The sequence below is a fragment of the Rhinoderma darwinii genome, chromosome 6 (assembly GCF_050947455.1).
Source record: "Rhinoderma darwinii isolate aRhiDar2 chromosome 6, aRhiDar2.hap1, whole genome shotgun sequence".
NCBI lineage: Eukaryota > Metazoa > Chordata > Amphibia > Anura > Rhinodermatidae > Rhinoderma > Rhinoderma darwinii.
Genome location: NC_134692.1, coordinates 55052257 through 55064509, shown reverse-complemented (window position 1 = coordinate 55064509; position 12253 = coordinate 55052257). Strand labels below are relative to the sequence as shown.

The following is a 12253-nucleotide window of genomic DNA, read 5'->3' as shown; positions in this document are numbered from 1 at the left end:
TTTTTAAACTTGCTTTTACATTTCTTGAAAGTATTCTGCCTTTTTGCAAGAAGATCTTTGTTTTGCCTTACTGTTCTAAGACCTCATGCACGCGACCATATTTTTTATTTTCAATTACGGACTCGTAAAATACTGACAAATTCACTTCCATTGGCCACAGACACTTTCCCATATATTTACGGGTGAGTGTCCAGGCCGTAGAAATGAGCTGCAAAAATACGACCGTGCTCCTATACTTATTACTGTGAGCACGGTTCGCAAATGCAGAGGACACCGCACGGTCGTGTGCACGACGTCTTACACAGGGTGGGCAAACAGTCACTCTTGACCAATGCTACAGATGGTAAAATTGCATACTTCGCATGAATTGAAAGATGTTACTGGAACCACAAGCAGTTAGTATTTACTTCAGTGGTCAGATTTCATGTTAGCGAACAGGATTTTTAACCGTTCCCTTCAAATTGTTCAGCCTAAAGGTGTGGATATTTTTTTAACCTAATCATTCCTAGTCCTTCCTGACTTTAATGGGGAACAATGCAATAGCATTTTTAATAGGTACTTGTCATTATTATTTTTTTTTGCATAAGTCTTATGAGTTATTAAGGGAAAGTGGCACCTTCCTTACCTTCCAGCAGCTTGTAGCCCCCTTTACCCTGTCTGCAGGCTGTAAATGTTCAGTAACCACTTTAGTCAGCAAAAATCTTTCTAGAGCAGAGGAAAGCAAGTGGCGGAGCGCAGTCCAAATCTGGACTACGGACACTAGATGTCCGAATTCCTGCTCTGGACCAAAAGAGAAGATGTGTTCCCTTTATTCTTCCAAACTCACCCCGCACAGCCGACAGCCGAGATGACAGCAGTGCAGCCACAGACTGGGCAGTGAAGGAGGAACGTCCCCTTTCAGTTCCAAGGCACTCTTAGGTGCTGCTGCTGCAGCAGAGGAGGGATGTGCCTCCTACACTGAGTGAGTGACCGCTGCCTCCAATTAAATAAAAGTTTAGGAAGGAGGAAGGAAGGGGAGGCATTGAGAGACAGAAAAGGGCATGGGCACGGCGAGAATGCATTGAAAAAGCGCCTCGGTTATTTCTGGCAATCCCAAAGAGAACGAATGGAGCAGCAGCGCACACGCGTTACCGGCGCTCCGTTTATACATGGGTCTTGACCCTCGTTCTCTTGATCGGTAGGGGTCAGCAATCAATAACGTATCACCTATGCTGTGGATAGGTAATACATCTTTTATGATGGGATAACCCTTTTAAATATAAAGCATGGGGTTACTATGTGCCTCACATTATCCTCATGAGCTTCACATAATTCCCATTTGCCTTGCATTAGGCACGTTGCGGTTTCTAATATGAGGTATATGGAGTTATTAATTTAGTAACCCCATGTGCCTCACATTAATCGACTGTACCCAAATGTACCTCCCATTAGGAACACCTCGCGCCTAGTTTCAACCCGATCTGCCTTGTTTTAACCACGTGTCTCAAATTAGTAAGACTAATATGAGGCACTTTGTGGTTACTAATGTGAGGAACATGGGTTTACTTACTGTTAATGTGAGACACGTGATTACCAGTTACGACATCTTTACTGTTGGTGTTCAGCGCAGACCTTCACCTGATGGCAGACCCTGGACGAGTACTCCTGTTCTAGAGTAAAACCATAAAGAACAGACAGGGAAGAGGGGGAAAACTGCAGCCTTTTTTTTTTTTGGTGTGTTTGTAAGACTGTATGCTGTGAGAGGGGAGGGCAGCAGCAGAGGGGAGACATCTAATTCAACATAGCACAAATGTGGGGAGCAAAAATATACTTTTACATAAAGGAAGAAAAGAAGACCCAAAATCATCAGGTTAGACAACATTTTTGGCTGCACTACATCTAACAAACTTTTGATTTAGATTTTTCTTTAATTGCATCCTTACCATATACGCAGTTCCAGTTTCCAAAGATGGCTTCCTTAAAAAAAATAAAAATTATTACTAAGTTTTTTATGTCATGTTTGTTTGGTGAGAAGTCGTGGTGCAGCTTCTGAACATCAAATCAAAAAGCTACCCCAGTTATGATGACATTTTTTCAGAGAGTGGAAGTGATGGTCAGTGCCAAGATGTTAGGCAGAACCACAAAAAAGGCCATACTCACTAGGTAGGTGGGTGGGTGAAAACCCGTTCCCATCAGGACGCAGACGGGTCAAAGAATGCTGCAGAAGGAGTGTGCATTAAATAGTGATAGCCCCTCCCACTAGTCTTGAGGGGAGTGGCGGACTAAGTGCTCAAAGGTGTGCAATAAATGTGTGTCAGTGTAGTGCTAGGGTGTGAATGGATGGTAAAAAATAAATATGTATGTATGAAAGTGTCAGAACTGTGTAATAATGTAATAAAAATAAATAAAATAAATGTGATGAATAGGGGTCAGTGCTGTGAATAGTACATGGGGTGTCAGTACTATGTGTAATACGTGGAGGGATAATGTGCTGGTCGTCAGGCATGGCGTATCTTGCCGAATAACAGCCTATTTGTAACGCCGCTAGTGTTAGCTAAAGCGGGCTGCTCTGCATTCCAAACCAAACGCCAGCACATCATGCCCTCCCAGCATATAAGACCCGGCTGCGTCCTGAAAAAAAGTGTAGTATACGTAGTAAGAAATATCCATGAAACATGGGGTATTAGTTGTTATTTTGGCCAAAATACGCAAAGCTCGCAACCCAACGTCAAGGGTCCCCAGTGCCTTGCGAGTCCCTAACCAGAACTTTTCGTTCCTAATTTAAAAACACAAACAGAAAAAATGGGACATAAATATCAAAACCACAAAAAAGGCCATACTCACTAGGTAGGTGGGTGGGTGAAAACCCGTTCCCATCAGGACGCAGACGGGTCAAAGAATGCTGCAGAAGGAGTGTGCATTAAATAGTGATAGCCCCTCCCACTAGTCTTGAGGGGAGTGGCGGACTAAGTGCTCAAAGGTGTGCGATAAATGTGTGTCAGTGTAGTGCTAGGGTGTGAATGGATGGTAAAAAATAAATATGTATGTATGAAAGTGTCAGAACTGTGTAATAATGTAATAAAAATAAATAAAATAAATGTGATGAATAGGGGTCAGTGCTGTGAATAGTACATGGGGTGTCAGTACTATGTGTAATACGTGGAGGGATAATGTGCTGGTCGTCAGGCATGGCGTATCTTGCCGAATAACAGCCTATTTGTAACGCCGCTAGTGTTAGCTAAAGCGGGCTGCTCTGCATTCCAAACCAAACGCCAGCACATCATGCCCTCCCAGCATATAAGACCCGGCTGCGTCCTGAAAAAAAGTGTAGTATACGTAGTAAGAAATATCCATGAAACATGGGGTATTAGTTGTTATTTTGGCCAAAATACGCAAAGCTCGCAACCCAACGTCAAGGGTCCCCAGTGCCTTGCGAGTCCCTAACCAGAACTTTTCGTTCCTAATTTAAAAACACAAACAGAAAAAATGGGACATAAATATCAAAACCACAAAAAAGGCCATACTCACTAGGTAGGTGGGTGGGTGAAAACCCGTTCCCATCAGGACGCAGACGGGTCAAAGAATGCTGCAGAAGGAGTGTGCATTAAATAGTGATAGCCCCTCCCACTAGTCTTGAGGGGAGTGGCGGACTAAGTGCTCAAAGGTGTGCGATAAATGTGTGTCAGTGTAGTGCTAGGGTGTGAATGGATGGTAAGATGTTAGGCAGCTCCCTATTTTTAAACCTCCAATAGCAGTGTGACACATATTTTGCCACTACCTATGAAGCTTCCAAATTCTGCATGTTCTCGATCTTTTCTTATAATAATAATAATCTAAACTGGAATTCAAGCCATAGTTGGACTTTACTTATATACTTATGTGTTTTGTCTTTTGATACAGGTTGTTGAACAAGTTTCATCTCAAGGTGAGTTTTGTTAATGGTTTCCTTGAGGGTATGTTCACACGGCCATTTTTCGAGCCGTAAACAGCTGAAAACTCGGGAACAGAACACTTCCAAACATGTGCCCATTGACTTCAGTAGGAAACACGGCATTCTGCTCCGACGGGCCGTTTTTTTATGCGGCCGTTTTGAAAAACGGCCGCTTTAAAAAATGCCAGCAAAAAAGAAATGCATGTCACTTCTTGAGCCGTTTTTGGAGCCGTTTTTCATTGACTCTATAGAAAAACAGCTCCAAAAAACGGCCGTAAAAAACGCGAGTTTGCTTAAAAAACGGCTGAAAATCAGGAGTTGTTTTCCCTTGAAAACAGCTCCGTATTTTCAGACGTTTTTAGTAAGCGTGTGAACATACCCTTAGGCTGGATACACACACGCAGCGCTTTGTTGCATTTTTCATGGCCTTTTTAATGGCGTGGTTTTGCAGCGGTTTTTAGTGCGGCCAGATGTTACATTAAAGTTTATAGTAAAATATCAAATGCACTAATCACAACTGCATTTTGGTTTGTGGCCTTTTTGTGGTCAGTGGTGTTTTTTTCCAAACGCAGCATGCTCTGGGTATGATGTTTTTTCAGGCATTTTTACTGTAGGCTTCTCTATAGGACTTCAATAATGCCAGGACAAAAACGAGTATGAAACGACACCAAAAACACCAATAAAAAAAGCCTTAAAAAACACATATTACATTTTCATAAAGCTAGCATTTTTAAGAAGCTTTTTTTTTTTTAAATATAAGGTTAGAAGGTTTTTAAAAGCAGAACAAATCAGAAGAAATCCAATATTCTCACCTGTGGGTTAATCTACCCTTGGTAGACATATCCAAGAATACAATAGATAAAAGATAAAAAAAAACATTTCATTCAGACCACATTATTACGTAGTTACATAGTTTGTACGGTTGATAAAAGACACATGTCCATCAAGTTCAACCAAGGGATGGGAAAAGGGAAGGGAAACATTTCTACACTTTAACCCCTTCCCTCTTTGGCCGCTTTTGACCTTCCTGACAGAGCCTCATTTTTCAAATCTGACATGTTTCACTTTATATGGTAATAACTCCGGAATGCTTTTACCTATTCAAGTGATTCTGAGATTGTTTTCTCGTGACACATTGGACTTTATGTTACTGGCAAAATTTGCCCCATACATTCAGTATTTAATTGTGAAAAACACCAAAATTTAGCGAAAAATTGCAAAAATTAGCATTTTTCTCAATTTAAATGTATCTGCTTGTAAGACAGGCAGTTATACCACACAAAGATGTTGCTAACTAACATCCCCCATATGTCTACTTTAGATTGGCATCGTTTTTTGAACATCATTTTATTTTTCTAGGACGTTACAAGGCTTAGAACTTTAGCAGCAATTTCTCACATTTTCAAGAAAATTTCAAAATGCTATTTTTACAGGGGCCAGTTCAGTTGTGAAGTGGCTTTGAGGTCCTTAGATATTAAAAACCCCCAATAAGTGACCCCATTTTAAAAACTGCACCCCTCAAAGTATTCAAAACAGCATTTAGAAAGTTTCTTAACCCTTTAGACATTGCACAGGAATTAAGGCAATGTAGAGGTGAAATTTACAAAGTTCATTATTTTTTTCCAGAAATTCATTTTGAATCCATTTTTTTTGTACCACAGAATGTTTTACCCAAGAAATGCAACTCAATATTTATTGCCCAGGTTCTGCAGTTTTAGGAAATATCCCACATGTGGCCGTAGTGTGCTACTGGACTGAAGCACCGGCCTCAGAAGCAAAGGAGCACCTGGTGGATTTTGGGTCTCCTTTTTATTAGAATATATTTTAGGTACCATGTCAGCTTTGAACAGGTCTTGTGGAACTAAAACAGTGGAAACCCCCCAAAAGTGACCCCATTTGGGAAACTACACCCCTCGAGGAATTTATCTAGGGGTGTAGCAAGCATTTTGACCGGCCAGTTTTTTTGCAAAAATTTTTGGAACTTGGCCATGAAAATGAAAATCTAAATTTTTTCAAATAAAATGTAGGTTTAGCTAATTTTTTTTCATTTCCAAAAGAACTAAAGTAGAAAAAGCACCACAACATTTGTAGAGCAATTTCTCCCGAGTAAAACAATACCCCACATGTGGTAATAAACGGTTATTTGGACACACAGCAGGGCTTAGAATGGAAAGAGCGCCATTTGGCTCTTGGAGCTCAAATTTAGCAGGAATGGTTTGCGGAGGCCATGTCGCATTTGCAAAGCCCCCTAGGGGACAAAACAGTGGAAACCCCCAACAAGTGACCCCATTTTGGAAACTATACCCCTCGAGGAATTTATCTAGGGGTGTAGCAAGCATTTTGACCGGCCAGTTTTTTTGCAAAAATTTTTGGAACTAGGCCATGAAAATGAAAATCTACATTTTTTTCAAATAAAATGTAGGTTTAGCTAATTTTTTTTCATTTCCACAAGGACTGAAGGAGAAAAAGCACTATAACATTTTTAAAGAAATTTCTCCCGAGTAAAACAATACCCCACATGTGGTAATAAACGGCTGTTTGGAGACACGGCGAGGCTGAGAATGGAAAGAGCGCCATTTGGCTTTTGGAACTCAAATTTAGCAGGAATGGTTTGCGGAGGCCATGTCACATTTACAAAGCTCCTGAGGGGACAAAACAGTGGAAACCCCCAACAAGTGACCCCATTTTGGAAACTACACCCCATGAGGAAATTATCTAGGAGTATAGTGAGCAGTTTGACCCCACAGGTGTTTTACAGAACTTATTGGAAGTAGACCGTAAAAATGAAAATCTACATTTTTTCAAATAAAATGTAGGTTTAGGTATTTTTTTTTTCATTTCCACAAGGACTGAAGGAGAAAAAGCACCATAAAATTAGTAAAGAAATTTCTCCCGAGTAAAACAATACCCCACATGTGGTCATAAACGGCTGTTTGGACACACGGTAGGTCTCAGAATGGAACTAGCACCATTTGGATTTTGGATAGTGTCTGGGCGCCATGTCACATTTGCTGAGCCCCTGTAGTACTAGTACAGTGGAAACACCCCAAAATTGACTCCATTTGGGAAACTGCACCCCCTGAGGAATCATCTAGGGGTATAGTGAAAATTTTGATCCCAAAGGTTTTTTGCTGAATTAATTAGAATTAAGCTATGAAAATGAAAAATATTTTTTTTTTCTAACAAGATGTAGTTTTAGATCAACATTTTTCATTTTTACAAGGAATAGAGAAGAAAAAGCACCCCAACATTTGTAAAGTAATTTCTCCCGAGTACGGTAACACCCCATATGTGGTTATAATAGGCTATTTACGTATATGGGAGCATTCAGAAGAAAAGGAGCGGTATTTATCTTTTGGAGCGTAGATTTTGCTGGAATGGTTTGCGGACGCCATGTTGCATTTGCAAAACCCCTGATGTACCAAACAAAAGTGACCCCGTTTTAGAAACTACACCCCTAAAGGCATTTATCAAGGGATGTAGTGAGAATTTAGACATCACAGGTGTTTTTCAGAAATGAATACGCAGTGGATGGTGCAAAGTGAAAATTTCAATTTTTCCACTGATCTGCCCATTCACCGCACAAGATGTTGTGCCCCTAGAGAATCTTACCCCATAAATTGTTAAGCGGGTTCTCCCGGGTATGGTAATGCCTTACTTGTGGCCATAAATTGCTGTTTGGGCACGCTGTAGGGCTAAGAAGGGAAAGACCGCCATTTTGAGCATGGATTTTGCTTGGTAATAGTTCTGTTTGGGGTTTTGCTGGTATTTCAGTTTATAATGTGGGGGCATATGTAATCTGTGCGGAGAACATCAGAGTATATGTAATATGTGCGGAGAACATCAGAGTATATGTAATCTGTGCGGAGTACATCAGGGCATAATAAGAGGGTATAATAATGGGGTAAATAATACAATTATCCATAGATGTGTGTTACGATGTGACGCGATCCGTTATGCACAGGCCGGCGTCACACTGATAAACGGTTTTCTTTCTCACTCCCCTTCTGTAACGCTCTGCACCTTTTGGGGACTTTTTCTCCTTCGTAGTTTGGGAAATATTACTGGGAAAGTTTTGCGCTGGTATAATACGGGCGCCCTCGCTTCCAGCGGATGTGCTATGTCCATTCCCTTTCCTAGTTCCTAAATACTAGGGCCCTGAAACTGAAGGAATGTTCCCCTCCGGCCTGCGCATTGAGATGTTTTTCATCACCGCATTACTAGTGCCGTAACTTTTTTGTTTTTCAGTTGATTGAGCGGTGTGCGGGCTTGTTTTTTTGCGAGACGGGCTGTAGATTTTATTGGTATCATTTTAGAACACATACGACTTTTTGATCACTTTTTATTTCATTTTTTGGTAAAGGAAATTACCAAAAACAAGCAATTCTGGAATAGTTTTTTATTGTTTTTTTTTATCGGCATCCACAGTGTGCCCTAAATTACATGTTGGCTTTATTCTGCGGGTCGATACGATTACGGCGATACCAAATTTATATAGTTTTTTTTATGTATTGCGGCTTTTGCACAATAAAATCACTTTTTTTATAAAATCATTTTTCTGTGTTGCCATTCTAAGACCCATAACTTTTTTATTTTTGCGTGCACGAAACGGTGTCAGGGATTATTTTTTGCGGGACGGATTGCCGTTTTTATTGGTACTATTTTGGAGTAAATGTGACTTTTTGATCACTTTTTATAGCATTTTTTGGAAGGAGATGTGACCTAAAAACAAAGATTCTGGCGTTGTTTTTCATGTTTTTTTTTACGGCGTTCACCGTGCGGGATAAATTACATAATAGTTTTGTAGTTTGGGTCGTTACGGACGCGGCGATACCAATTATGTATAGTTTTTTTCATTTTTACGGTTTTTCCCATAATAAAAGACTTACTATGGGAAAAAAGTCAGTTTAGCTTTATTTTTATTTGAAATGTGTGTGTTTTTATTGTTTTACCACATTTTTATTATCTTTTTTTTACTTTTCTGACTTGTCCCACTAGGGGACATGAGGGCCTGATGCCCCGATCGCTACTCTAATACACTGCACTACATACGAAGTGCAGTGTATTAGCGCTGTCAGTTATTCACTGACAGCAAGCCTATGAGGACACGCCGAAGGCGGGTCCTCATGGGCTCCCGTACAAGGCAGACTCGGACGCCATTTTCTGGCGTCCGATTGCCACAGCAACCCAGCGATTGCATCACTGGGTTGCCGATCGGGTGAAAACTCTATTGAGCGCAGCATCTGAGGGGTTAATCTGCCGGATCGGAGAGTAGCTCCGGTCCTGGCAGTTACAGGAGGGTGCCAGCTGTATAATACAGCTGTCACCCCGCGGTGATGGTGCCGGCTCTGCTCCTGAGCCCGCACAATCACTGCGCCGTACATGTACGGCGCTTTGCGGGAAGCACCTCCCGACATGTCGGGAAGGGGTTAAAGTGGACTGAAATGTGGAAAGTTTACAGTAGAAAATCAAATACAAGGGCAATCGCCTAGGAACATAGTATACACCAACAGACACATAGGGGTCAACAAGATGGACAAGGGAGGGAAAGGGAGAGCCAGTTAGCTCACAATGAGCTTAAAGAGAACCTGTCGCCAGGTCTTAACATCTGCTTCCTCGCTGTTTCCAGCACTGGTTTTCTTTTTCTTCTCCCACACCCCACCCCCGTTCTGAACTATAGTGAATCTCCTCGGGTGGAGCCATCTTCACTTCCTCTGATACTGTCCACTCAGCGTGAGGCAGCCTTTGACATCCTTGCCCAGCGAGACCACGCTGGGCAAGTTTCTAATCAAACACATTTATAACAAGCTACTTTACGCTGATTGGACACCGTAGTTCACGCCCCTTTGGATAACTACAGTGAATTACCAATATTGGGCGCCTAAGTTTAGAGCATCGTTACTCGGGAATGAGGGGGAGCAGAACAAAATTAGCTGGAAACAGTGAGGAAGTGGGCTAAAGGTAATATATGTACATTGGATGTTAGGACTTGGTGACACTGAGTAAGACCAATTAACATGATGGTCCTTCTAGGTACAAGATTCAAGGCACCCACACTTCATCAAAGAATGACTGTGAATCTTTCAGGATCGCAGCGAGCCTATTATTTGCCATAATCCGACTCAATTTATGTTTGACTAGGCCCAAAGGGTTTAGAAGCGTTTTTTGATGCTGTTAAAATTCAATTCCACTGCATGCCAATTCAGGCTTCAGCCCTAAACAAGAGCAGCCATGGTGAAAAGACTGAAAATCCTAATTGCCTTTGTCATATTCATAAGAAGCCACATCCCCTCAAGAAGTGATTCGGCTTCAGAAAGAAACTGCTCCAGAAACGCAAAGAGCTTCAAAAGAAATGTTTGATATTGTGCTTCTACTGAACACTTTGCTAAGGACTGTAAAATTGTTAAGTGCATAGAGTGCGGCTGTGAAGACCACGTGCAAGCGCTCCATCCATCTGAACTAAGGCCCTCCCTGCCTGCACATTCCTCACCTGTGACAAAGCATGGTGGGGGGAATGCAGATAAAGCTGCTAATTCTACTACTGTATCTTCTTCACAGAAGTCTGCGGAGAAGATTTTTGTGACAAGTCCTGCGCAAAGATATGTTTAGTTATTATATACCCCAAAGGTCAACCAGAAAAGACTCTAAATACACTATATACAATGTTTACCATCCTTGATGATCAGAGCAACCGATCACTCACAAAATGGGAACTCTTCGACCTATTCACCTTAAAGGAGATGTTTATCCTTACACCTTGGGTACTTGTAGTGGTATTACAGAGGACTCTGGAAGAAAATCTAGTAGACTCATAATAGCTTCTCTCAAGGATAATATGGAGATACTCTTACCCACAGTTATTGAATGTAACCAGATACCATCCAACAGAGAAGAGATTCCTACGCCAGAAGCTGCTCTTCATCACCCTCACCAAAGAACTATAGCCAGTGAAATACTAGCCCTCGACAAGAGTGCAAAGATCCTACTTCTGCTCGGTAGAGACATTCTCAGGGTACACAAGGTACGCCTGCAAATCAATAGACCAAAAGTTGCTCTATTTGCCCAACTCCTTGATCTAGACTGGGTTATCATAGGCAATGTTTGTATAGACAAGATAAAGAAATCTACCAAGATTTCTTCATTTAAAGAGGCTCTGTCACCACATTATAAGTGGCCTATATTGTACATGATGTGATCGGCAATGTAATGTAGATTACAGCAGTGTTTTTTATTTAGAAAAACTATCATTTTTGACGGAGTTATGACCTATATTAGCTTTATGCTAATGAGTTTCTCAATGGACAACTGGGCGTGTTTTACTTTTTGACCAAGTGGGTGTTGTACAGAGGAGTGTATGACGCTGACCAATCAGCATCATACACTTCTCTCCATTCATTTACTCTGCAGATAGCGATATAGCTATATCGCTATGTGCAGCCACATACACAAACACTAACATTACTGCAGTGTCCTGATAATGAATATACATTACCTCCTGCCAGGACGTGATGTTTATTCAGAATCCTGACCACTTCTATAGCGTCTCTGTGCTTTACAGCACAGCACAGCGAGATCTCGCTGTGAATGACAGTTTACAGCGTAATCTCGCGAGACTACGCCTGCTATGCTGTAAATCACAGAGACGCTACAGAAGTGGTCAGGATTCTGAATACACATCACGTCCTGGCTGGAGGTAATGTATATTCATTGTCACGACACTGCAGTAATGTTAGTGTTTGTGTATGTGGCTGCACATAGTGATATAGCTATATCGCTATCTGAGGTATAAATGAATGGAGAGAAGTGTATGACGCTGATTGGTCAGCATCATACACTCCTCTGTACAACACCCACTTGGTCAAAAAGTAAAACACGCCCCTCTCCAGCAATCTATGGAGTGAGAAGGACGACCCAGAGGGGTGAGAAGGAGTATGGATCTGACGATCGTCAATTTTTTGAGAAGAACTTCTATGGAGATGATGGACTTAAATCCTTACCCACAAATGAAGAGGCGCGCAATCTCACCAGAACACAAAAAATTCTGTCTTTAGCATACCTCAGACTTCACAAGATTATCTCCAACACCCCGGTTGTATTGAAAGCGTTCCACTCTGATGATCATGCAGCCAACTTGAAAGACCTTGATCTCGATTCTGATGTTACTCCCATGCACCACAACCTAGGTTTTCTGTGGAACATCAAACGGGACACATTCACATTCTATGTCAGCATGTGACAAACCTTTCACCAAGCAAGGAGTTTTATCTGCTGTGAACAGTGTCTATGATCATCTTGGATTCATAGCCCTTGTCACTGTTCAATGCAAGATATTGCTGAGACAGT

At 41.5% G+C, this 12253-nt stretch overlaps 1 protein-coding gene across 1 annotated transcript in view; it reads left to right on the top strand.

The window, feature by feature from the left end:
- CASP10 (caspase 10) overlaps positions 1-12253 on the top strand; it is a 65431-nt gene that overhangs the window by 34706 nt on the left and 18472 nt on the right. The window contains exon 6 of the mRNA XM_075829769.1: positions 3880-3904. Within this exon, the coding sequence (XP_075685884.1) occupies positions 3880-3904 (25 nt within the window). The remainder of the gene's footprint in view (positions 1-3879; positions 3905-12253) is intronic.